Raw genomic sequence first — 27,661 nt, 5'->3', positions numbered from 1 at the left:
AAAAACAGATTCAACGCGAGTCGAGTTCTTTCAGAAGTCTGTTTCCTCTGACGCTGTTTTGTTTGTTAGTGCAGGTCAAATCTGATCTCACAATTCCAGCGTTTTCCATGTTTGCATTTGCTTTAATGAAAATGTTCATGTAGTTCCTGTGGTAGTTTGTATCGTGTTAGCAACGCAACTGTCATGGGTTCAATTCCTAGGAAAGATTGCACGACTGCAATGTAAATCGTTTGGATCAAATTAACCAGTTTAACAAAATAATTTTAAAACCAACGTCTGCTCTTGGGTCTGTTTTTAGGACACGTTTATCACGTGTACATCTTGCATATGTTAAGATAAAAAACAATATTTTTAGACCTTTTTTCATTTTTTGGAAAGTTTTCAGTTTGCACAGTACCAAATTCGTAATGATCTTTAGTGGTTCACTGTGCTGTTGCTATGCTGTTAAATGTGTTTGGGATGGTTAAACGTTAAGGATTTATTTTAACATTTCAATGTGTGTCCGGTAAAAATCTTTGATAGCTTATTAAAGTAATATCACCACGATATCATCCACATATGAAGTTTGACTTTACTGTCTCCTCAAATTATTTAATGTACAATCTGGTGTTGTTTAAACTCAGATCATTCTATTCTACACCTAACCAAAATAATGTCATTTCGTAATGAGTTTTAAGCAGCTCTTCAATCTGAAAAGGACCTTATATTATTTTGATATCATGACTTTGGACAGGTGCCGTTCAAATGAAATGCGCTTTTAATTAAGTTTTACGGCTAATTCATGAATAAATAATGCGGCCCATAGTTTGTCATCATTGTTGGTTAACAACGTCCAATCTGTCTCCTCAAACCCAAAGTGAAGCGCAGCATCTGTGCTTTTATTTCCAGGTGAAACTAATGGAGGTCGTTTATATCTGTTCACAAGTGTAATGTTGTTAAACTGTTGGTGTCTTTGTCACAGTCGTGAGACTCACATCAGGGGCGTCTTCGCCCTTTATTTCACTGTGGTGCTTTAAAAGGAACAGTTCGTTCAAAAGTGAACAGTCATGTTTTTTATGCCCTGTTTGGAAGTTGACAGGTGTAACAAAAAACTGCTTAAGTATTCATCTAAATGTGTTCAATGACACAAAAGTGTCATTCCTAAATAGCTTTGAAGCTACATGGCGAGTAAACAATGACAGATTTCAGTTTGGGTGTAACTGTTTCTTTAAATGTATGTGTTTTTGCATGTGTAGTTTCACAGTTTATGGGCATGCAAGTGCGGTCAAACCAGAGGCTTTATTTTAGATAATGCCGTTGTTTTCAGAGACATGGGTTGTCCGTCAACACGCAAACATTTTGATATTGAACCTCAAAATATTATAACAGTATTAAGGGATTAAGGCAATTGGCCTAGAAGGGACACCAGGAATCTTCAAAATCTCTCTTAAGAGGCCGAAAGCAAGATAAACAAGCAGAGCTAAATCTTTAATGGCGGCCAGCGACGGACACAGCCTGCAAAACAGGTGTCACATTGCAGTGAGGTATTATCAGCAGTGAGCAGAGAATGCTGTAATTGATTTTGCTGGAATAAGCCCACGCTGGACCAGCCTCTCTTCGCCTTTTTGGGGATCTTTCTAAATAAAACCAATGGCCGGAAACAATCGTAAATCAATGTATTGTACAGTTAACACACAGAAGGATATTTTCCACTTGACTGTAATGCCATCCCTTCAATTCAGATTCATGAATCGCCCCAATGCCATGCTGACGTATACTGGCCCCAACAAACACCGTGCTGATTTTCATTAACAAGACATTAACAAATATCATTACATTATTTAATTCTTAACAGATCATTAGCTAGTGAACATTTAGATGTCATGGAGCTGTAATTTGTGTGTTTGCATAAATAGTCAAATATGAATGTACATAAACTAATGATCTGATTTGTATTGTATAATGTGTGTTACCCGGTTATAACTGAAAACGTGCTACTCATACTCTTTAATCGGAATACTTATAATGCACATTATCTCATGGCATCATCACAGATGTTTTCTTTCTGTGTTTCAGTATGCATGAATACCCAGATGACTGGCTGCATTTGTCAAAATGTGCAGTATACAAACACGGCAATAGAATACAGTGAAATGCAATTCAATTTTCAGGAGCGGAAATGAATATCAGTCAACTTTTTTAAATTAAGTTGTAGTCATATTTTGATTTCAAATAACGTATCAGTGTTTTTCGATAGAATACTGCATATTATTCAGCAAGCAGAAAGTACTCCATTTTGAACAGCCTTTGTGTTTTATCAAATGTCACGAATGGACAGTTTGGTGATTTTTGAGTGTGTGAATGTTTGTGGTTTGTGGTTCACTTGTTTTATCCTCTCTGTGCAGCAGTCGGCTTAGGAAGCAGTGATGATGTGTGTGGGTTTGTACGCGGCGGCTCTATGACCCAGCAGAGCGCGCGGAGTCTCCGGCTCTCCAGCGCAGAGGCGCAGCAGGGAAGGAAGTTATTAGTGTACTGCGCTCCAGTTTTGCGCTGTCGGAGGATTTCCTTCTCGTTCCAACTCTCAAATTCCAAGGATTTTTTGTTTATCTATTCCACTCCTTCTTTTCGTCTTCTTTGCGACTGGATTCGTCTATTCCTGAATGTGTTTAAGCTGTTCCGTTGCAGAATTACGCATCATCTCTGGAATCTCAATCCACTGTGATTTGGGGAATATTTTCCTTCAGCACTCTTTGTCCGGAACTTTTTAGCTTTTCGATGGGTCTCATTGCGCGCGTTTGGCGGGGTTAAGCGAACTATCATTGACATGTAAAGGCGACCGCACCGTTTGGAAGGAAAACGCGCACTGTATTTATGCGAACGGAAAGTTTTCTTTTGCGTCTTTTCTTCAATCTGATCGCACTGGACATCCAGAGCAAAGCCGCTGTCTCGACATAGCGAACGATGGGGGGCGAATGCGTACGCATATAGAGTGCCAAAAACGCGTTTTGGAGTTTCGTGTCATCATCGGCATCTATTTAAACAACGATAAAACTAACAGCCCATCATAATAAGAATATTAACCCCGCATTTTCCCGTCAAAAACTTTTGGATTATTAGGAGGACACTGTAGGCTCATGTGGACTGCGTTTTTACGCACCGACTGCGCGTCATGAATCCGCCGTCCGGAGACGCCGTGACTTTATGTCTTTGCAACTCTCATCCTAAAGCCCACATCTCTGCCATCGTGATGTTTTGATGCTGTTCATTTTTGGTGTACAAATATGATGAAATGGCAGCCCAGGAAAAAGGTAAGACATGCGCTGTTTCAGCATTGGAGATCAGGGGTGTGCGGTTGAGAATTTATGGAGCATATTCTTAGTTTGTCAGTAAATTTGGAGGAGGAGACATTTGGATGTCTATGATCATTTAGATGTATAAATGTGTGTTTTGAGGTTGCAGTATAAGAGAGATTGACCCGATTTTGTATGCATTAGAATTCCCGTATGACGAGACAAGAGTTCAGATATCAGCAATTTTCTGGAGTGCGTTATGGGTTTATGCGGTTGCTGGTGAAAGTTTACGCGAAATGAGTTTGATGGATAAAACGAGACCTTCAAGTGGTCAGTTTTTTCTCGTTAGTTCTTCATTGGAGATCTGAGATTCGATGTGTCTGTCTCGTATAGTGGTTACGCGTTGAACTCAGTGGTTTGCGTCTCTCTTTTTAATGCGTTTTTTTATGTGAAACGTGTGATGATGATGATGATCTTAAAAACAGGGTCGATGAGAAAGCCTTAGATAGCATCAACCTCTAAATCCTGGCAATAATCTGCAATAGATACCATTCATATATGAATACAGTGTTATTTTGTTTCCACCATGGTTTTCATACTTTATCTTTAGGTTTCTGCTGGTTATCTTGGCACCAGGCTGTCTACATTTCATTGCTTTTCTGCAAAATCTCACAAGTGACTTAACTAAAGGCTTGTTGACGAGCTTTGGTCTTGTTGAAATGGTCATTGTGGCACATGGCATCACTTCTGCGTAATTGAATGTCTTCGTTCTTTTTACGTTCCAAAACGCATAGATCATTTCATCACAGATTTTGTGCTGTGCCTTGTGTCCTCTCTGAATGAACTAAATGCTGAGTGTGCCATTGCCCGGGGCCCGTTGAACTGCAGCCAAAGGGATGTAGCTGCTTCTGTGTTCCACTAGGGGGCAAACACAAGGAGTTCTTTCCCTGTTCTTGTGAAATAAATCTGACATTCCACTGCCTTTGTTTTCAGAAGATTTTTATTAGTGTGCCTTTATTGGGAGTGTAGATTTGTCATACCGTTGCCTTTGTAGATGAAAGGGATTTCATAACGTTCTTTAGTGAGTAAAAGATGATGGTGTTTCATGAGTGACTCATCAGAAGAGCTGCAGAACACCTCTAAGAGTTTGTAAATAAGACCTCCGTGGAAGATTAAACCCGATACGCAGCTGGAGACCAGCATATGATCGCCAAACAAAAACAAACTTCAGATTTGTAGGCTGGAGCGAATGCTGGTGCTGTTGGTATTCAGCGTAAAGGTGATTCAAAATGATGCTGTAAGAAAACAGCTTGATCATTTCTTTCTCAACAGAAGACAAAAATATTCAGCGCTGCCCTGCGGGAGTCAAATCACATTCTATTCATTAGGGTTCCACTTTTCTCCTCCATCGGGGACGGATTGTTTGAGGCTGTAGTTAATCAAAAGCCTCCGCGGGTTTCAAACAACACTTTTCAGAAACAGTTGAAATGTGGAATTATGTAAATGCACTCAAACCCTCAAACATGGATACTTTTAGATCAAAACATTCTAGTGTGAGTTGTAAACACCAACTTTTTTACCATGAAAATACTTTGTAATATCTCTCTGTATGTCAGACACAGGGCTTGTGTGTGTTTTTTGGCATGGGGGCGGGTCTTGTGGTGTGAGTGACAGGCAGTCTCAGGTTTTGGCAGCATGGCACTCACAGCTGGCTGGCCGGTCACATTCTTTTCTAAGCTGTTTAGTATTTTTCTCGATTCTATGTTGATGTTTCCTGGAAATTCATACAGTACTTCCAGATGACGCATGTACAGATCTTGTGTTATATTTACTTTCCTCCAGGCCATCTCCCTCTTCAACGGTTAACTGCTCCATAAGAGCAATATTCCTTTCTTTACAAATACTCACACTGAGTCGTGCAGCATAATGCAATTTCATACATGTAAATTAATTCCTATATATATTCCTATATTAATATTTCATGTACATATCAGCACTTCTTCGGCACATAACATTTCCCTCTAGCACAGGTGTACATAACATCTGTAGATATGTAAATTCAAAGAACATATTATCCTGTGCAATCTCTCTTATATTTAATTATTCTGTACAATTGCCTTTTATATTTTATTTCTGCATTCTTTTGCACGATCATTTTTACTATCACCTTGAATATTTGAGCTGGAAGCGTCCATGAGTGGAATTTTTTTATATTATTATTAATATATAGCATTTTTGTTGTTTCTACTTTTTATGAAGATATTGTGAGGACTGTTTGCCGTTGCTAAGGTGTTGTTTGTAGTTGCTAGGGTGGTTTGAATTACTTGAATTACATAAGAGCTTACACATATCTTGACTTGGGTCTCAAGGTCTATAGAAATTTTGCACTCATTTGGATGTCCACTTTGCAAAATACTGTATTAGAAAAGCACATCTCTCAACAAGAAACACGGTTTAAGATATAATTCGTACATGTAGCACAGTAATTAAGATATTATTTATGAACCATTTTGGATTTGGTGTTAAATCACTTTTGTGGTTTTTAATCTGCAAACATGAGGACTCGTGTATGTACCATGTGAAAGCACTTATTGTGGATACACACTCAATAAAACCCACATCCGGCCTTTCATCTTTATCTTCATTATCTGTTGTATCTCCATTTGCTTTTGTTTTACTAGCATACGTCCAAAATGTATTTCTTTAGCCTGTCTTAGTATTGAGACTTTAGATTTAGTTTGAGACTATCTGGGTCGAGGTTACTCAGCATCTTTAGGTCCATCACTGTATCTCCATATTCCAGCTCTTAAAACACACAAAGTAAAACTGATTTATTTCAAATCTAGGCCTGTTTTTGTCTCCTTTAGTCCCTAAAGATGAATCCCACATTCTCCTCTTCATAGAGATCAATAAAGCGGCAAAGAGCCGGCTCAGAGTTTGCTGGGGACCTCTCAGGATTGGATTACACTAATATCTTCAAAAGCACTTCATATTTTCCCAGCGCCACTGTCGGTACGCTCAAGCTAGCGGAGTGAAGACTTTGTTTATCACGGATTACAAGGATTACCGCGTCTCTTTCTCAGTCTCACCACCTCAGCAGATTAAACAGGCCATCCATTACTCACTCGGAATGACTCGGAGAGGCTCTGCCCCCGTGGGTACAGAGGGCAGAGCGTACGGGCAGCTGATTCAGGTCCACAGAGGATGGTAGGTCCAGATCTCGCAGCGCTAATTCTATCGAAAGCACACATTTCTTTAATCATTTAAAGACGAACCTTTTGGAGATGATGAAAGTTGTTGAAAGCAAGAAACCTGGGAGAAGTTTGCTGCTTTCTGGGGCGCTCACGATGAACACTCATTCTCATCGCTCTTGGAATGCGTTTTATTTTTAGCCTGGACTTGTCCTGGTTTTCTGTCATGCTGTGATACTGTTCTGCTATTGTTGGAAAGAATTAGTATTGGATTTGAAGGTCTGACCAAAGGAAGATAAAACAGAAGATTTGGTTGGATTTACATCCAATCAAATTTACACACTAAAGTGTTTCAGTTTTACATTTTCTATGAGGAATGTTTCAAGCAGCGTTTTGAAAATGTTTTAGTAAGCACTTCAATTACACAGACGGCATATTTTTTACCTTGCTGACATTGAAGCTATTTTGCCAAAGGAGGTTACTATAGAAACAGCAGACTGTTGAAACGTTTCCTATTAAGATCAGTTTCTAATGGCACATTGAAGAATTCTCATGTCAACATCTACAAATTGACCCTATTTATTTACCTTATACTGAGTCTTACTCTAATATATTTCAGTGTTAGTTCAGTATATAATATTTTTGCTCATAGCACTGGTGCTACAGAGGTTTAAGGTTTTGTAGCACAGGCAAAAAAGTTGTAGCACAAGTATAAAACGTCTGTTTCCATCATAAAATAACGGACAAATGACATTAATGTTACATACGGATGTATAAATTAGAGCCATGTAATTTTTAGCTGAACTAAATTTGTTCTGTTCTGTGTGTGTCCTTTTTTACTATACAATAGCGGTATATTTGTCAACATAAATGTATGTTTGTTTATAGATATCTATATCGCTCCTACACGTTGAAGTTTCTTCCATCTGACCATTGATGTAGTCACTCACAGTAAACATCTATTAGATTCCACAACGTTGCACAGCCTCTGGTTGTATAAAACCTTTCGCAGGTGAGAATGGGCTGATTTGTGTTTTATAATATTCATTCAATATTACAGGTTGATAATGTTTCAATGTTGTGTTAGGTAACGCTTTTATTTGAACAATTATAATGTTTAAGTCTACATGATAGCACATAACATTTGATATTTATACACTTTTACATGGTTGCAGATGCACAACTTATTCTCGTGACAGGCTTTGACTGTTCCAATATGGCGGAAAACATGCAGATAGTGACTTATAGAACCAGCTGCTAATGAGGCATTTATGTATATATGTCTATATGTGTGTTGCCTGGAAATCCAACCCATGACCTTTACATGATACTGCAGTGCTCTACCTATTGAGCAGCAGGAAATTTGTCACATTTGTGATGTAAAACTGAACAATATTTCACTGAAAATGAATTGGTGTTTGGGTAACTGTTCTAATGCACGAATCCTAATCAATCAAACAAAATGCTGGATCGTTTAACCCAGTTGGGTCAGATATTGACATTTTCTAATTCTCCACGTTTTGCTTATTTTACCTTGCTGTGGGTTAAAACAAGCCGGCCTTTTTGGAGTTTGATATAAACGAGTCGCCATTCACACGCAGCCATTTTCTCCAAAACGCTCTGGTGATATGGTTACAGGGACACAATCCAGCAAAGAATAATGTCCTCTCATAGAGATGGAACGTTTTTTTAACCCCTCATGGATTTATTAGTAATACTTCAGCGCAGTGTGATTTAGCGTGAGATTCACTGGAGTGAGCTCAACCCTTATCAGAGCCGATACTCCTGCGGTAACCTCATTTAGCAGCTCTTAACCTCTGGGGAGCCGCAGAACCTTATCTCCATTTGATACCTGCGTTATTTATTAGATCTCTGCGGGGAGGCTATCATTCTCAAGACATTATATTCATCACCGGCGCCGCTCGTGTCCTGCGGCGTCCAACAGCGAGTTTTGCTTTGGCAGGCTTGGCAAAATTTCGATGAAGAACGCACTATCGTCTCCCACACCTGTTTGGAGGGTATGTGGCCACATCCGCCACCCTTAATGATATCGACCCAGCGCTTCACGTCTCGGTAGGGTGTACGGATGGTAACCCGAGGTTGCCGTCAGATGTTCCATGGGGTGATGAGGAAGGTGTTTTGATGAAAGAGCGCAGGTGGATGATTAACAGTTAGCAGTGAACGCACCTGCTGGGTTTATGATATGCCAGCATATTTACAGCCTTCCACAGAATGGCTCACAATCAACATCGCAGGCAGACGGCCAGAGTGGCAGCGGGTCTTGCCGTTCACCTGGATGAGAATGCTTAGCGCCGTTTTGAAGCTGGGGTTGGGGGTTATTTTGGCAGTCTTGAGTAGATTCGCTGACACTAAGATGAACTTCCTGTTCCGGATGTTCTTGTTGGTTTTAACCTCCCAGATTGGTTTCTTTCAGGAAAACTCTAGATGTCTAGTGTGAAAAAGGTATAGGTACAATACACAACTTTTTAAATGTATAACAATATATTTATTTATTTATTTATTATTATACTGTAAATTGTGCATTTAATGTTTGTGTATTTTTAAAATTGGTAACATACAATAAGGTTGAATTGGTTAACACTAATTAATGCATTAACTAATGTGAACTGATAATAAGAAATATGTTTTGTTAACAGTAATGTGGTTGTTTTCTAGATTTCACCACCACTGGTCATGCAAAAACTCCATGTCGGTCAATCCCTCATAACTCACAATCATGCAGAACCAGAGCTCTGCTATGGTGTTGATATGAGCGCTCAGATTTCTAAAGCTCTGCACATTTGCAGTGAATTTTGTGGCCGCTGTGAAGGTTCACCTGAGTCAGACATTCACAACATCCATTATGAGTGATAATACCTCTGATTGAAATCAATTCAAGATGCCCCCTGGAGTGTGTTATTTAGATGAGCTGCGTGTGTATGTGCGTGTTGGTTCTCATCACCGGGTCTGAGGATTGGTCTGCGATGCTTCTGTACTACACGCTACTGTTTATGCATTCATATTCTGGATTTTTGCTGTGCACACAGTATGCAAAATGTCTATGTGTTGAAAACATAGATGACCTTCTGCTGATTCCAAAATGTGCGGTACAGTATTCACATTGCAGAGTTGGTGAAGCATTGCATTAGCATTGCAAAGGTTGTTGGTTTGAATCCCGGTGAACACGCATACTGATAAAATTGTATACCTTGAAGGTACTGTTAGTCGGTTTGCAGAAAAAAGTTTGCGGAATGCATACATAGAAATGATAGATGAGTCAGAATTACACATGCGGTTTTGTTAGGTCATGTGACGGCAATATAGTGTACTGCATTTCAGCGTCTAGCATTCTGTTTTTATATACCACACACACAGTGTATAGTATATATTGCACATTATGCAGTACGCTAGTATTCCATTGTGAGCTGAAACTGAGCGTTTAGATTTGGTTGGCAGCTTTTGCCATGGATGTTTCGTCATGTAATGGCTTTGTTGATTGTTATTGATCTGTTTGTGTGTGGCCACCCGTGTTGTGGACGAATGTGTAGATGCCGAACGTGAGCCAAAATGGCCGTTTCTCAGGCCTGAAGCTGTGTGAATAAGCATGCAGGACCATCCTGCAACACATTTCCCAGCGTGATGAAGTGGAAAAACAGCTTAAATGCAGCCGCCCGGGAGAATTGCACATTCAGAAGCGTTGCAGCATTGAGCTCTTCACCACTACTGAGATAAAAGCGAGCGTCTGATCACGACTCTGTTCTCCTGGCTAATGGGCTGGTTTGTATCTGATTACGTCTGCAAAAACGCACCGACATCCATGGGCAGTATAACAAGAATCTTACATTTCAATATGCAAAATAGAAAAAACTCTTAGAGCGTCACACTATAAGGTTTTATATTCAGTATATGGTTTTGTACTAAGTACGTTTAATCTCTAATGGATTTCACAGACTCTGATGAGTTCTCCTGATTCTTTATGTCGTGTCCACGACACACCAGCACGGCACCGATCGGCCCTTGTCCTCCCAAAGGTTTCTGCGGTAAACACGATGACCGATCAAGCAATAAATCCTCAAATCCCTCTAATTCTGGTGGTGAGATTTTGAGAATAGTGACCGGGTGAAATCCGCCTCTTTCACGAGAGCCGTTTCTGTCGGGCGTTGCGTTTGCCGCCCCGCCGGCTTTCTTGACAGGTAAATTGAACGGTAAACGCGACATCGCAGCATTTCACACGCAGACTGATAGGCCGTGGCCGAGCGGACACATTCCGCTGTGGGAGTGCTGGTCCGCTGTTAAAAGCATCTGTCCATAACAAATTATTGCATGTTTTTAAACCTGGGCTATAAAATATGGCCTGTCTTTTTGAGATGATAAAGATTGTGGGGTCAGAGTGGTTTTAACATTCATTCTTGTCTCACAACTGAAAGCAGGGTCACCAAACATAATAACTTGTTGTACCGTATATTTACTTTCATGTGGTTTAAATCTGTATGTGACTCTTTCTTCTGTTGAACACAAAAGAAGATATTTTGAGAAATGTCTCGGTGGTTTTGTGTTCATACAATGGAAGTCAATGGGGTGTTCAGTGTTGTTGGGTAATATCAACATTCTTCAAAATATTTTCTTTTGTGTTCTGCATTCTGATTCACAAACGTCATTCCTGCCACTAAAGTTTAAATGAGAGACAAAGTAAAACCAAATCATCATTACAATATTAATGATGTTTATTGATTTATTTTGGCAGCAAACTCGCATACAGCATGGAAAAAAAAAACGGGCAATATTGAATAAACCACGCAACACTAAGCTCTAGTAAGTGCTGGAGAAATGATATTTGCAAACACTTCTACCCCCTCATGTCTTTGAATCAGCACATTGCTGCAGCAGCAGGAGTATTCATAAAGGGAGAGAGAGAGAGAGACAGAGGTCTCTTGAAGGGCGCAGGAGAAAGGGGAAGTGTTTTCTCTGAATGCAGCTCTTAGCCGGTTCACCTTGAATCAGTACAGACCCATGAGCCTGACAGTAATGAAGACACGGACGTCTTGTGTGTCTTCTGACCCTGATGAATAACTCCTCAAATGCTTAAATCACATCAGGTCGTGTAGGACGTGACGCAGCTGGGATCAGTTTTATGTAGCTAAAAACTCAGATGGGACTTTATCCATCACTTTATTTTGAAGTAGGTCATTCTGCTTAAAGGGGATGTGCAACAGTGTTTCATGCATTCTTCTCATGCGTGACAAAAATGCAGAAATACATAGATAAACTCCCCTTTCGTTTGTATAGGTTTCGAAAAGTTTTTTTCCAACATGAAAATCCGTTTCTGAACAACTTTTCTTAGTCCCTTATTGATAAATGTCATCAAACTAAAGACTCTACGGAGTCTGAAGCGTGCAATACTATACTGTAAGTACTCAAGATTAACTTAAGAGATGCAGAAAAGAAGTTATGGCCACTGTAATTTCTTTTGGATGAGTTGTAGTGGGATTAGAACAATTAAATAATGTGGTTTTGATTCTTGTGTTTTGGTTATATTAATAACCATTATTAAGTCGGTTTTCTACGCTACTTTTAACCAAATGTACACAAGGGAGTCTGTGAACCATATTTTTGAAGTGAACTATCCCTTTAACAATTCTGAATTTTAGTTTGACCACGCACTGTTGGATAAAGCAGTAGTAACTCTTGTGAATAGATCACTAGAGAGAGAGAGTGTGTGTGTGTGTCAGCTGCCAAACCCAGCGTGCCATGAATGAACAGATTTAAACATCCCCAACAGATATTAAAACTATTTCTGGTGATCTCTCCAGCAACACGTATAACCGGCACGCTACGATAGCAGCCAAGCAAAGCAGAAAGATCCAGAGAGTTCTCGGCCGCAGAGCTTTAACACTCCATCTCCATAATTCACATGAATCCTGTCTCATCCCGTCTCTAACACGCAGATCGACGCATGTGCCGCATCCCTCCGAGCTATAAACGGTTTCGCCTATTTTAATGTGTGAACGATGAAAGAATTTGAGCGCCACAAGGTTTGCTCTCGGAGACTTGACAGGACCCTCTAATGCAATTTGCTTCAATTCCCAGCCACACCTATCCTTCCCATAATGCTCCTCTACCACCTGTCACGTTGTGCCGTTTGCCGGCACATGAAAATATGCTCGGAAGCAAGCATTGCCATTCTCAACACTCTTGTCATGAAGGTGTGAAACACTTTATTTCTGGATCTTGAGATATTTTATATGGTGGCCTGCAATGTGTGCTGGTTTTATCTTGGGAAATCGTCTCAGGATGGGTTTGAGTTTTGCTTTGGTTTAAGGTTTGAAATAGAATGTGTACACAAGCGTAGCAACAAACTTTCGCTGTCGCCAGAAGTCGGGATGTCAGTTTCCGGTTTGCTCTCGGTCAGTGTTTACAAGATGTCTTAAAGATCTGCCAAATTAAAGCATTAACTATGTACACCGCATCGTTGATGCCTGGTCTCCTGGTCCAACAAGCAACCGGGACAAAGGATTTAAGCTCTACATATCGAGTTATATCCACAACTACCAGGATAAGTAGTTTAATGTAGTTTTGAAGTTTGTCGCTACGCTTGTGCACATAGTCTATTACCACTTTAAATTCTCTCTAATCTAAACCGTTTATTCGCTTTGTTTCTAAAATTACATCCAGGAAAAGAGCTTTTCAATTTTAAACCCCGAACTAACATTGACTTTCACTTTTCTTTCACAAAAATGTTTCATTGAATCATAGGATTTGTTTTGAACGTGTGTGTGTGTATACTGTTTGTTTGTGTGTCTGATTGGTTTGTGTATATGCTTGTGTGTGTGTGTAAACTATATGTTTGTGTGTGTCAATGTGCATGTGTCTTTGAGATAGTTTGTCTCAGTGTGTGTGTGTGTGTGTGTGTGTGTAAACTATATGTTTGTGTGTGTCAATGTGCATGTGTCTTTGAGATAGTGTGTCTCAGTGTGTGTGTGTGTGTGTGTGTGTGTGTGTGTGTGTGCGTGTGTGTGTGTGTGTGTGTCTCAGTGTGTAAACTATATGTTTGTGTGTGTCAATGTGCATTTGTCTTTGAGATAGTGTGTCTCAGTGTGTAAACTATATGTTTGTGTGTGTCAATGTGCATGTGTCTTTGAGATTGTTTGTCTCAGTGTGTAAACTATATGTTTGTGTGTGTCAATGTGCATGTGTCTTTGAGATTGTTTGTCTCAGTGTGTAAACTATATGTTTGTGTGTGTCAATGTGCATATGTCTTTGAGATAGTGTGTCTCAGTGTGTAAACTATATGTTTGTGTGTGTCAATGTGCATGTGTCTTTGAGATAGTTTGTCTCAGTGTGTAAATTATATGTTTGTGTGTGTCAATGTGCATGTGTCTTTGAGATTGTGTTTGTCTGTATGCGGCCTCCATCACTAGTGTGTATTGGGGGAGGGTGTTATGTGAGCTTTAATTGGAAAGCTGCAGAGGGCAGTCCAGTTGAAATGAGAACTGGAAGCCCCCTGCAGTCTGCATGTTCCACACACACACACACACACACACTTAGCAATGCGTATAAACCCGTCTCAGAGGAGCTATGAAAAATGACGGGATGGGAAAAGCGCAGGACTGGTAGAATGCCAGAGTAAGGTTTGTGTGCTGCTGATGTTAGCGAGACACACTGGAGCATATGTGAGAAACTGTCCGACAGCCCAGATTAGTAAAATTTCTCGCTGTATTCTAAGATGTTCTGTTCTTGTGAATCTGTTTGCTGCGGCCCATCCAATCCTTCATCCGTCCTCTGGCAGGTAGTGAGGTCATATGTCAGGTTAAAATCACCGCCCGGGTGGAAAATAATAGCACGAGACTGCTGCGCTTAGCATTTCCCAGCCTCAGCTTCATTTTCAGACGCTGTTGGCCCTGAACAACTGAACTCTCAACTAGATTCTTCCTGCCTGGAATGCCCTTTATCACAGAGCCTTTCTGAGAAATTGGGCCGCGCTGAGACCAATGGAGCTTGACGGAGTTTTGTTCAGCCGTGGTTTCTCCGGTCTTGCTCGTGTCTTATTGTTCTCTCTCACTTTATGAAGCATTCAGCGGTCCGTCCACACCATATGCTCTTCCTGGGGGACCCCGTGTGCGGCGTGTCTTGGGGTAGTTTGTTTGAGTTTGTGAACAGACGGTTTTGTTTGTCGACACCAGGTGTTTCTGATGAAGCCAAATTGGTTGGTGAAGAACACTAAGTGCCAAGCATTAAAATGACACTTTTTTTGTTCTTTCAGCACCAGGGAGGAGCATAAAAGTGCATATTTTCGAAATCATGAAAGACCTTTATGATTATATAATTACCACATTTTTCTCTGCTTTGAAAAATTGTGCATTGTGAAAAGTGATCTAGAAATAAAAGTGACATGACTTTGTGTTTGACATTGTGTTTCTTAGGGAGCGTCAGAAAATGTTCTTGCATATAAAAGCAGGTGCATGGAGATGAATAACCTCAAGGGTTTTGAGACATGTTTTAAATAGTATCTCAAAATCTGAAATGAGTTACTTGTTTGTCAACAGATGCTCTATATTTTTTTATCAGTATAATGAAGGAAAATGACATAAAATATTAAGATATAAGATTATAAATAGTATCAAACTTTCGTGTTGTATATTAATATTTGCCTATGAGGTGGGAAAAATAACATCAGATCAATATATTATATTAATTTTTCTCTTCAAAGTAACAGATATTTTTCTTTTTCAATAAATTAAAACATTTTGTGAATTAATGAATAAAAAAAACACTGAATATTTTGTGTCATTTTGCTTTTCAAGTAAATGTATCCTGATTTAAGAAGTGTTAGATATTTGATTTTGGAAAACAAGACGAGAAAGGATTTTTTTCTTTGCAGCACTTAGACTCTACATGAACTATTTCCCAAACATTGTCTTTTCTTTTCTTTTTTTCTCAACAGTAACATTAACAGAGATATTGAGGAATAAGGTTCTCTAGAGCACTACAGCTCTGCGCATGTTGACTATCGTATACAAATACAACAGTTTGAAACAAAAGAGACCCGCCGTGAATTTTAACATCACCTCCCTTATCATAGATAAAATCACTTTCCTGAGCCAGATCCATAAAAAAGCACTAATGGCGTAGTTGATGTAGCTCATGGTTTATTGATACGCTCTGTAAATAGGTGCGTGTGTTGAGCTCTCTCCTGTTGGGGAAATTAGTAGCAGAATGATCTCATTTGACGGCTGGAGCACCTCTCATTACCCTGATCCTGTGTCCTGAGGGCTTTCAGACAGGGGCGGATCGGCTTCTTTCACAAACCTGATTAGAATAGTGTTTCAGTTAATCAACGTTGAGCTCGTTTTTTTCTCCTCCTCTTTTAAAAATGCCTTTTGTGTAATGTAATTATGCCGTGTCATTTTTTACAGCTCTGAGAAATCTAATTTTGAAGGTTCCATTGGGGTTCAAGTGGCTATAATGGCTTCCACCAATCAGATATGTGGACATTAGTTCGCACCAAGAGCGATAACTATAAAGATAACTCTAATGCTAACTAGGGATGCAACAATACAGTTTACCCACGGTTTTCGTCTCGGTTCGGTTCAGATCTTTTTTTTCATTATACTATGCTTATGTGACAGGAACATTTATTGCAGTTCTCTTAATTTTACTTGACTTATTCTCTTTAAATGCAGTCTTAAATGCAATTCACATGCGCGTATTGAACCGTGGAGGTTGTACCGAACGGTTCAATATTATATTGAGAATTATGGCATCCCTAATACTAGCGTCCACACCAATGGACTATTGAAGCGCAAGCCCTTTCATTTCTGATGGATTTTGATTGGTCATGTCATGCTTATCGTTCACCCGCTGGAGAAAAGGATCTCAATGATGATTGTTTCTCTGTATGGTTTTCTTTATAGTTGTGGTGTGTGAATTCTTGAATTTATAAAACGTTTAGTTTTCTATTATAAAGTGTTTTCTTTGTAGTTATCATTATAGTTATCGTTCTTTTATCATTCTTTTGTTCTTGTGTGCAGTTTTATAATTGGTGTTTGTAGGCTCATGTTGGGTAGTTGCATACACACTTTCAAGAGTTACCGTCACTGGGGTGGTTCCCTTTTTGTTTTGTTTTCGAAACATTACTGAATCTCTAAATAGGTCCTTATTTAACACCTTTGATGTTTTTTGTTTTTATGTTTTGTACCTGTAAAGGAACCTTAAGGGTACCACCCAGCAACTGTAAAGGTAAAGTTTAGTATTCTTTTCTGACAGTGTACCATCCGGACATGTTTATTTTCTATAAATCCTATTTTGTTATGATGCATATCTTAATGTAAGCTTTTACCCTTCTAAGAAATCAGGTTTCTAGATTTTGAATTTGATCCTCAAACTGGATTTACCCACCACAGCTGACCTTGTTAAAATGCGCGCCGGCCAGTTTGACATGACTTTCCCCCTCTGTAATATTTCTACAACACAACACGTCCAAGAACGAACCACGCTGACATTTAAAACACTTTGGACTGATTTCGTGAACAGCCAGCAAATGTCAGGCTAATACTGTGATTTCCCATCAGACTTTCCTCCCCTGCATTTTCAGACCTGAACTCTCAAAACGGACCCAGAGCTCTGGATGTTTCTGTGAATTTGTCATGGTATGCCAGCTTTCCCATCATAGATGCTCAGGTCACACCAGCGCCTCCCTTTTACATGCTGTATAGTTAAATAACTCACATGAGAGCATTTTTTTATTCTGCGTTGTGTTTGGGTTTCAATGAGTTTAAATGGAACGGTCACCTTATCTCCCCAGAAAACATTTCGGTCCAGAGAAGATGAAGATGAAAGGAGAGAACACGTTTATATTGCTTTGAAATGATTGATATCTCCGCCCGCAGCGCCCAAAGTGAAATGGAAGGGTGGAGATCGCTGCTTTCTTATCTGACTGTAAATTGATTTATGCTTTCATCTTTTATTAAACAACACCAGAGATTTTCAGAAATGACAGTTATTTTAGTATATCAAAGCCCTGCTGAAATCTCTCTCGTGATAAGACTTACTTTTGACTTCATTTCATGTTTTACTGTTCTTTATAGTCCATTCTGTTCGTCACAGAGCAAGAATTTGTCTAAAATGCATACCCACGAAGAAAGAAAAATCACTCACAAACTCATTATTTCCCCTTTGAAACTTTGGTTGAAGTCTCCTGTGTCTTAGATATTTCTCCTTAGAAAAAGACCCAGACGTCTCACAAATGTTGGTCTCGATTACCCGGAATCCTTTGCGAGTGTCTGATAGCACCATAGGTGTCCCAGATTTCCCCAAAAATGTAGAGCAGAGCTCTAGGAACATAATTCAATAGGAAAATGGCCTCACGGACGCACCGCTGTAATTTAGGTATTTTTCAGTGGCTCATACGCTCTCTGAAGGTCAGAACTCGCCGTTATAAAGCACGCAACTTCACTGTTATAGATATCCTACGTGTTACAGATTTGACTTCATGGAAATGGCAGCCGTGTTATGAAACATTTTCCGTAAGCTCGACCTTTTTTAAACTTCATTTTTACAGTCTGTCTTGTTTCACCAGACGCCGTTCGGGACGAGACGTGTCATTTCAATTTGATTCAGATTTGGGTTGTGATTGGAAGCGAGGCTGTTTAAAGTCAGTGTCAGCCCAGAGATACAATTCCACTTCTAATTTCATACAAATTTCTTCGTAGACTTTTTGAATGATAACATCTGCAGACGAGTCCATCCCTCCCTGTGATTCTTCTGTCTGTTATTCTGTTTTCATTTGTAATGATTCTGCTTTTCTTGGACGTGCAAGAAGAGATAAGGATTGTTGCCAGGGTGAAAACTATAGGAACCACATCGTAATAGCCACCTAGCAACCACCTAGAATACCCTAGCAACCATATAAACCATGATGCGTCTTCTGCACATCTTCGATGTTCTTTAGAACATGATTCATGGCATTTGGAGAGAAGTAAAATAAAGCCCAACCTTATTTTGATTGATTTTCCTCTTGATGCTTTTATTCTCTATTCTCTCTCTGTCTCTCTCTCTCTCTCTCTTTTCTCTGTCTCTCTCATGCATTGTGTTTTTTAGCTCTAGAGAGATCTCAGCAGAGAGAGACCTCGTCTTTCATGTAGTCTGATCTTAGATCTTTAAAAAGCTAGTGTCCCCTGACAGTGGCCGGTTAAGTGAGAGTTCTGCGGGTTCCCGTGGCCCCTGAAGCACAGGTGCGTGAATGCCGAGCCGCGGCTGGCCGTGAGCTTCAAATGCTGCTGGACTGAATCCCAAAAAAGAGTTCGGTCTGTGTGTGTTTTCATAGACGTCCCACATGTGCTTTGCTCTTTCTCAAGGCTGAAATTGTAGGAGGTTGAAGGTTCAATACAACTTAAGCTCTATTGACATAAAGACATCAGTTTTGTGTAAAAACAGATTTCAGAACAGTCTGCCGAGACATTTGTTCCTGTGTTTCGTAAATAATCTTTTGGTCTTTTTAAAGAAAATATTCATTCAAATCTGAGCTCAGTTTGAGACATTGTTGAGATCTCTTCTTAAACTCGAATGGAGACATTTCTGGGATTTCCGAAATATCTGAGATGCAGGTGAGACTAAAGCATTCTCTCTCTATTTATTAATAATTGAAATAATAAAGAGATGTAATCTGTTTTTGAGTGTCTCATTAACACACATATCAACAGTTCCATCAGTGTAGCATATAGGGCTTATAGTAAATAAGTTTTTTCTCATGCTGTAGACGTCTCAACAGATACCTCCATCAATACGACAGGTAAACATGTCAGTTAATGTTACCATAGCAGCCGTCCTCCCATCAGACTTCCCGTCGCCCTCCGTGATTCAATCCGCGCTGGAATTTCAAACAGAGCCATTAAAGACGGACCGCATTAAAGAACTGCGACCGCGCGGCCTTTCATGCAGGGAATGCTGGGAAAGAGGTGGCCATATAATTAAAGGTCTGTGGATGCTTTAGGAGACAGAGTTAAGATATTTACTCGTTCCGTTTGTGGGTAAGGGTGGAGCTGGGATTGCGGATTGGGGGTGACGGCAGCCAGACCACGGGTGAGAGGGAAAACCTACGGCCTGAGAAGAGAAAGAGAGAGAAACTAGCGGGAGCTGTGATATGGAGAAGAGTTGTCGCCTCAGGGTTGTGATGGTTCAAGTTACAGGGAATCTGTTCCACCGTTTGTAAATGTTTTTCTACTCCACACTCTTAAAAATAAAGGTGCTTAGAAGGTTTTTGACATCGATGCCACAGAAGGACCATTTTTGGTTCCACAAAGAACCATTCAGTCAAAGAACCCCCTCTTTCTTACTTTTTATAATATGAAGAACCTTTTTTCGCCACTAAGGAACCTTTCGTGAAACCTCTATGGCATGGAAGAAACTTTCGAAGTACCTTTTTTAAGAGTGTACTCTTTATTTACCCTTAGGAAAACATCACCACGGTTATACTATAGTAAAAGTGTTGTAACTATCTTTTTTGGCAGATTGATTTCCATTTGCATAACAAGCTCCATGGTTAAACTTTTCCATGGTTAATTTGGGGTTATGGTGGTAACTATACTAAGCATGTTTTATTTGTGGTAAACCCTAGCACGTTTTTGTAAGGGTAAAAGCAAAAGTTGAGTTGAGATTGGCCAGTCAAAGAGCCTCTGTCTGTGGAAGTGATCATTATTGGCCAGAATTAGTTATAGAGACTTTATAAAATAGTCAATAAAGTACTGTAGCAGTCGTGTGTTAAGCGCTGTAGGACTGTGACCCTAGTCTGGAAATGAATGTTTATTTACAGTGAATGTTAGAAGATTGCTGATGACTTGTTGGAATTGAACATTTATTGTGTTGAAAGTGACCTCTTTGATGGGTTTCAAGAGCATGTCGCTCTCTGGTATCACTCCGTCTGCGGGGAAGCACGATTCTGTGCTCTCCATATCGATGTCAGACAACATGAGCTTCGATAGCCACTAAAATAGTCAGACTGCGTGTGTAGAAATAATTAAAATGTTTCTTTTATTTGCGTTGACACATTTCCTATTTAAAATCTTTTATATTTTCAGGTTTTAGTTTATACAATATCTACATGCTGTTGTTGCTTGTGAGTGCAGGATGAGTCATCAGTATCTTTTGTTTGTGTTTCTGGCAGGAAAAAAACGTCCAATTTAAATGCGTCTATCTATAAGTAACAATGTGAAGAAATAAGTTGTACTGTGAATAATTTTGTGGGCTCAAATATGCATCCAAACAACAGCTGCATTGTGGGATACAGGCACGCCGAAGGCTTTCACAGATAAAACCAAGTCTCCTGCAGGATTTGTACTCTCGTACAAAGTCTCTGTTACGTTGGCCTGTTGCTGTAATGAGAAAAACAGAACGAGAGAAAGCGAGAGCAGAACGAGACGTCTGACTATTTTTAGGCGAGCGATCGTACCCCTGCCAAGCCTCTGGAGAACTGACCCAACCCAGAAGACTGGGAGTTCTGCCTCAGTTCTCAGGCCCTGTTAACCCAGCGGCGCTGCCGGCGGACAGGCCGACCGTCGGAAGTTTGAGGAAGGTTTCCTCCAGCCGGTGGCCTCCTTTCTTGTGGCTCTCCGGAGGAAAAGGAGGTAATTATGTAGTGGGAATATGGAACCTTTTTTATGGAAAATATACTCTGACATATTCAGACACACACACAGAGAATGAGAGAATGCAAAGGTTTGACAATGAAACCAGCGAGAGGTGATTTGACTTTACATGAACGTATCTGGAAATGAAAATTCTTTTCATTTTAATGTCCAAACCCGTATGACTTTCACAGAAATGTCAGAGCATGTACCGTCCTCTCTAACGCACGGGTCTGCGGGAGCATTTTAATGAAAGCGCTATGCTGTTTTTAATGGAATCTTGGTTTCCTTTTCATTTCCGCGTATTTTGTTATTGTGTGACATTTCCTCATATGACAGTATGACATTTCTCCTTTTGTAATGGAAGACAGAAGTTCCAGACTTGAGTCGGTCATTTGACATCCGAGGGGCTGACGGGGGTTCAGGAAGTGACAAAAGAGAAAGAAAGTGAATAAGACTGTAGGAAAATCAGGTCAAGGTCGGGAACACAGGAAGAGAGAGAGACGGAGAGAGCAGGAGAACAGTACATCACTTGGCGTCGTTTCCTTTGTTGTGTTTTCATTCTCCTGCCTTTAACAAGTCTCATTTGAGGATCAGGGCAGGATTAGACACTATAGGGGGCATTTGATTGGTCTCGCCGTGGATAAACGCTCATCTCAGCGGGAGTCGTGAAGCACTATAAAAACCTTCTCGTAGCACTGATATACAAACGCAATACTCATTCCTTTTGTTCAGCTAAAGTCGCCTCATCACTCCAAGAAGACAAATACTTAAACACTGGTGTAAAATGGTACAGTAGATAACACACACACACGCTGTTAAAGCTTTGCATTCATGCAGACGCTCATATAATCCTCAAAATACTACCGAGTCAGCTTTGCAATCCTACAGAAAATGTATTTTGTTCCTCAGGAGATGCAGTCATTATCAAACCAAAATACTCCAATTCTGTTCAAGTAGCAGAACATAGACGAGAAAGAGCAGATGGGTGTTTTATCTGGTTTTCCAAGAAAATGATATGAAGATGTTTAAAAGAAAAGAAATCAACTATTGAAACTGGCTTTTTTAGAAGTTATTTCTTGTGTTACTGTATATTGTGGCCATTCCAGTCCAGTGTCTGTTGAATTTGAACTCAACCAGACCTCGGGAGTCATCCAACTACCTTGAGAAAGACCAAAGACAGCATGACGAGACGCATGAAAACTGTGCTGAAATGGCAGGAACTTTTCCTAAATACACGTACAAATATGACTGTTTGAATCTGAACTTGTTTTCTTTCCAGTATATGAGGTCTGTTCTGTTATTTTCACCTGTTTCTCCCGTTTTCGTTTTCTGCAAATAAACACAACACATTTTTTGTTGAAATTTGTGAGAAATATTGTTTACATTTACATTGTTTAGGCATTTGGCAGACGCTTTTATCCAATAGCATTATCCTATACATTTGACATAGGTATCTGCAATGCCCTGAGATCGAACCCCCGCAACCTTGCGTTGTTAACGCAATTGTTATTAAACAAAAATGAGAATTTGACCTGAACACATACCTATAAATAGTCAATTCTGAAAAAACTGAAAATAGGTTTCAAAATGTCACAGTAGGCTTTATATTTTTGGTAACACTTTACACTAAGGTTGTATTTTTTGTGACTGATGAATATATTAGTTAACATGAGCTAACAATTAGCAATGTAGTATTTCAGCATTTCTTAATATTTGTTCACGTTAGTTCATGCCAAAACAATGTTCATTGTTGTCCATTATCTTGTTAACAGTTACAACTTTTGATTTTAAAAACGTATTATTAAACGCTGAAATGAACTATATAGTTAATAATTTATATATTATAACAATATGTAATGTTAACAAATGCAAACTTAATGTAGTGTTCCCCATTTTCTTATCTGTATGTACTGTATGTTTGCTGGGTGCAGTATTTTCGTTTAAAGAATGTTTCAATATTTTACTGAAAAACTGAAAAAAAATACAACAAGATTAAGAAAATAATGTTGTTGTTGCAGAAGTGAATGGTGAGCTGATGAAACCGTCAAATGCAGTTTACTCTCCCGGCTCGCATGCGTCACACGATCTCGAGCTGCATTTGTCATCACGTCCAGATCAAACACAGCTCAAATAACAGCGGGCGAGAGAATCAAACCTCCCGAAGCACGTCTCCTTTTTTATTATTATTAATGCACTCCGCAAATGACCAGCGGCCTTCCAATTTGAGTTTAATTTAGATGTTGGATTACGTGTGATCTCTTTCGCAAATTCCGATGTCACGCTCATTGTGTGCCTATTAGGATTCACTTTAGGGAGTGAAGATGGTTTGAGACGTGATTATGTGGAGGAGAATTAAACCCAACACAGTGAATCAGAGGAGGATTTTCACAGCAGCCAAACTCGTATGGAGGGCAGACCTTGAGAAATAAGAGGACATAAGGACGGATTTAGTCTTGTTTAATGAAACAATCTCTCGTGTTTGTTGGGTTGGGGCAGAGAGTCGGACATCGGCGGTGTTTCAAACATTACTGAGCTGTCTACTTAGGCATCCTAACTAAAAACAAATTGACCCTAAGAATGCGTTCTATCTAGTCAGCTCACTAGTGTTTATTTGGAGTACGGAAGTGTAAAATGAATGTACATTGTAGAGGTAAATTTGATGAGAAATGTTTTAATTCATATTGAGATCTTTAATAATATAGACATTGTTGTCGTCTCCTCTGAAACTACATTTGAGACATGTATTTAATCTCAATGATTTGGAAATATTTCAGATTTTAAAGAGATCTCCTATGTGAGTTTCCATTGAGCTGGAGTCTTGGTCTTTATAGATGTATTGCTTACTGTGTGTGTGTGTTTGTGAAGGTTACAGGACCTCCTGGTGTTGGTTTGCTCCTCTCGTGTCAGCTGAAATTATCCGGAGTGGCCCGTGGCAGTCTGAATAATAAGCTGCGGCGGCTGTAGTTCTCTCCACACACCGGCTCGTCTCTGAGAGGGTCATTGCTCTTATTTTCCACGTGCGCACAGGGACACGCAGCCGTTTTGGAAAAATCCGTTCCAAAATGATAACAAGAGCTCCACTTTCACTGCACACGCTCTCATTTTCCATGCCAGCGTAATGAGAATTTACGATGCCACCGCATGTCGCAATCTCACCTCAGAGTTCACAGAAGTCGCAACGGTTTGCAAATGCACGAGCAACAAATCGCCTCAAACATCCATCATCTTTCCGAATGCTGCGTCAGCGCGTCTAAAGCGTTGCATGCAGTGATTTCAATGATGTATTCAATTATTCCGCAATATAGACAGAAAGGTTTAGTAATGAAATCATAACTCGTCAATGCTTTTAAATGGCTCTCATAAAGCCCTGATTTTGATTTCATCATATGATCTCTTTGTTCTTTAGCCCAGATCGCATTAAAATTTCATGCAGTCAATACAGCCTCCTTTTCTAATACACACGTGTGTAAGCAGGGTGCTAACATGCCTGTATGAATTATTAACAACGACAAATGACTTGTCACAGTGTGTCTGGCGGTGTCCCATCACGTTTGCCTCCGTCTGCCGCGCTAACAGCCGGCGTGAGTCGACATGCGGCCTGCGTCTGGTGATCTCGTCGAAATGTCAAACCGCAGGGACCTGAGCTGCAGTGCTGGTGATGCAGGTCATTTCGATGGATGTTTTGAAGTCTCAGATTAATGTGTAAAAAGAAGCCTGTGTGCTTTGTTGGATGTGATGCAGAGGTGCAGATTCTTCTCATTTTTTATATCTTTCTCATTTAATATAAATGCAACATTGTGTCACTGCTGAAACAAGAATGCATGCGCCGCTTCGGTCCCAAGTGATGCTTTGTTCTGTTGCATCTTGGCCATTGTTTACAGATCGTTCTCTCAAAGTTGCCCGTAACTTGTAGCGATTAAAACGAGTCAAATTTCTTTTTCCAGGCATTCCCAACCCCTCTGCCTTCACAGTAAATCCAGCATATCTGTTGCTAATGATAGCTCTTAACATTCTTCTGCTCGGCTCTGAAAGAACAGTGCATTGTGGGATTAGAAACGGAGGGCTGGGGGGAGAGAGAGGGCTCTTGGCTGTGTTTGATGTCTCTAGTACAGATGGCAGCGTAAGAGCATTAGAATATTGAAACTCGCTCTTCAAGCCGACCGTTAAACTCAAGATTGTTAGGAGAAGTCATGGTTGTGTTTTTATTGTTGGACGGACCACACAAGCCCGAAAGTAGACATGTTCACATCATTCCACGTCCACCGTCTTCTGGAATTTCAAAGTGCGGGCTATTCGCCAGTTACTGTGTGTTTATGATGTATTTCATTATCTGTAAAACAATAGCAGTGCCGCACTCTATTAAACTCTGGTGGTCGGATCATCTGATGATCCACATAAGATAAAACTTAACTTAAGGTTTATTTAGCCGTGCATCACATATTATAGCTCATATTTAATGTCAACCCCAAATTGTACGTATTAAAATTGAGCTTGTAGTTTTATAATGCTGCTAGTGTTGTAATGTTTCTGCTACATTCATAAACGATATGTCATGGTTTGTTAATTTGGTTAAAAATAAGAAAATGTCAGTTATTGAGCAAGTACATAAAACATGAGTGTTCACGACGGTAAGCTAATGATTTGTAAATTAAGATGTCCAATATCATTTAGCAAGAAATGCACATTTGACTTGAACTGGCATATGTAAAGTAACCTGCAGTTTTATATTTCAAACAGAGATGGCGATAGAGAGTTAAAGATATGAGGAGAGGTGTGTGCTTGATTTTGCTAAAAAAAGTTATATGGAGACGACAGGAGCTCCTGGGTTGGTAAGCAACTGTCCCGTTGCATCATGGGAAAGATGCTCACCCTACAGCTCATAGACTATATACATCAGTACCAGATTGCTCAGCGACAAGGTTGTTGATGTAAAGAATGCAAAGCTTTCAGACGCGTTCAGCGCGCAGATCAAATGCTTGATCAGATGTGTGGGAGGAGAGAGCGTCGAGAGGGCCGTCACTGCCTGCGGGCAACCTGCAGGACACGCAGTAAAGACTACAGATGCTTTAACCGTTGCACTTTCATGTAGCAATGAACCAGATTGTCTTGATATGAATTACTTTACGGGGCTTTTATCAGTCTAATCCTTGTTATAACCTTGTTCGTTTTTTTACTTGTTTCACATTTTGTTACTGTAACAATGGCGCATACTAAAAGTTTTCATAGTGTCTGATGCTGCATTTCAACTTGAAACTCATACTTGGAAATAATTCCTTGACCAGCACTCAATAAATACAGTTTTGGCACGATTTAATGTTTCAACTCGTATTTTCCCACCTTCACCTTGCTAAATGACACCCTAGCAACCGCATTTCAATGAGCCTTTTCTACGTACGATGTTAAATACTGGTATTGAAAATGGACAATATTTTAAAGTCGTTTTGTCACGCAACAAGCATTCACTCGGATAGGTCCCGCACCACCTCGAGGAACATTACTTGGTCATGTGATTGTGTGTTTGGAGGTGTCCTCACGGCAATAACAAAGTGAGAGAATCCCAAGCAAAGTAATTCGGCCCTCACAATGAAGCTCGGCTTTATCCGGCAGAGCAGCTTACTTCCATTAATCTCTTGTAACCAAATAAAGTGGCCGCGTGCTCTCGTCGAGCGCCGCTAAAGCCCAGCCTCGTGTCCTCTCTTTCGGGTCATCGCTAAGCTTGCACCCCCCAGTGTTCTCCATTCCTTTTGGAGCTCCTCCATCCCTCCGCGTTCCCAGCTCTCCAAGGCTTATCATTCGCAAGCAGATGTTTCGTGACAGTAGCCGTTTTCCATACGAGCCTCATCGTCATGACGGAGAGCAAAGCGGCGCGTGATCCGGGCCGGTGTTTATCCGCTGTCTGGGCATCCTTCCTCTAGACGATGCTGATATGCAAAGCCGTTTAAACAACCAATCGTAAAACACCTTTCAATCTCCTTCCCAGCATGCAGTTCAGCCAAGGCTCAGGCCCGTTGACTCATGAGTAAAGCCCTCACACATTCATGCACTGACTCACTGTATAGAATGCAAGATTAGGATTAGTGCATCTCAACTCGTAGTATTTGGACTTTTATTAATTCTAGTAATTTATTTTCAAACCTGTATGACTTTCTTTCTTCTGCAGAACACAGAAGAAGATATTTTGAAGAACGTTGGTCACAAACAACACTGAAACCCGTTGACTTCCATTGTATGAACAGAAAACCACTAAGACATTTCTTAAAATATCTCTTTTGCGTTCCACTAAAGAAAGAGCCAGATACAGATTTTAAATCTGAATGTTTATCTGTTTGTACCGTTTGTTCGGAAGTGTGTATATTACCATCATCTTTGATGTATGTTCTTGTGTTGTAGTTGTACGTGAATTGTGATGCAGCTCCAGATTTGTGTTGACCTTTCCAGCTGTTTTAAAACCAATACCTCATATGCCGTGGAATGACTTGGGATTCGTGTGGAGCGTCAGATCATGCTTTGGTTTATGTTGTGGGTTGTGACTTATCCAACATTCAGTGAATACACAATGAATCCGACTTCTTGTATGGTG

The 27,661-nt window shown here is 40.1% G+C and overlaps 1 protein-coding gene across 4 annotated transcripts in view; it reads left to right on the top strand.

The window, feature by feature from the left end:
* Positions 1-27,661, top strand: part of ttc28 (tetratricopeptide repeat domain 28) — a 166,208-nt gene that overhangs the window by 57,670 nt on the left and 80,877 nt on the right. Inside the window, exon 1 of one of the 4 annotated variants that reach the window (XM_079448979.1) lies at positions 3,067-3,287. The exons of the other annotated variants lie outside the window; for them this stretch is intronic. Within the exon in view, the coding sequence (XP_079305105.1) occupies positions 3,261-3,287 (27 nt within the window). The 5' untranslated portion in view covers positions 3,067-3,260. Of the gene's footprint in view, positions 1-3,066; positions 3,288-27,661 lie in introns of those variants that run through there. 4 annotated transcript variants of the gene reach the window in all.

Source organism: Barbatula barbatula (genome assembly GCF_947034865.1).
Source record: "Barbatula barbatula genome assembly, chromosome: 24".
NCBI lineage: Eukaryota > Metazoa > Chordata > Actinopteri > Cypriniformes > Nemacheilidae > Barbatula > Barbatula barbatula.
This window is presented reverse-complemented; position numbering and strand designations above follow the sequence as displayed.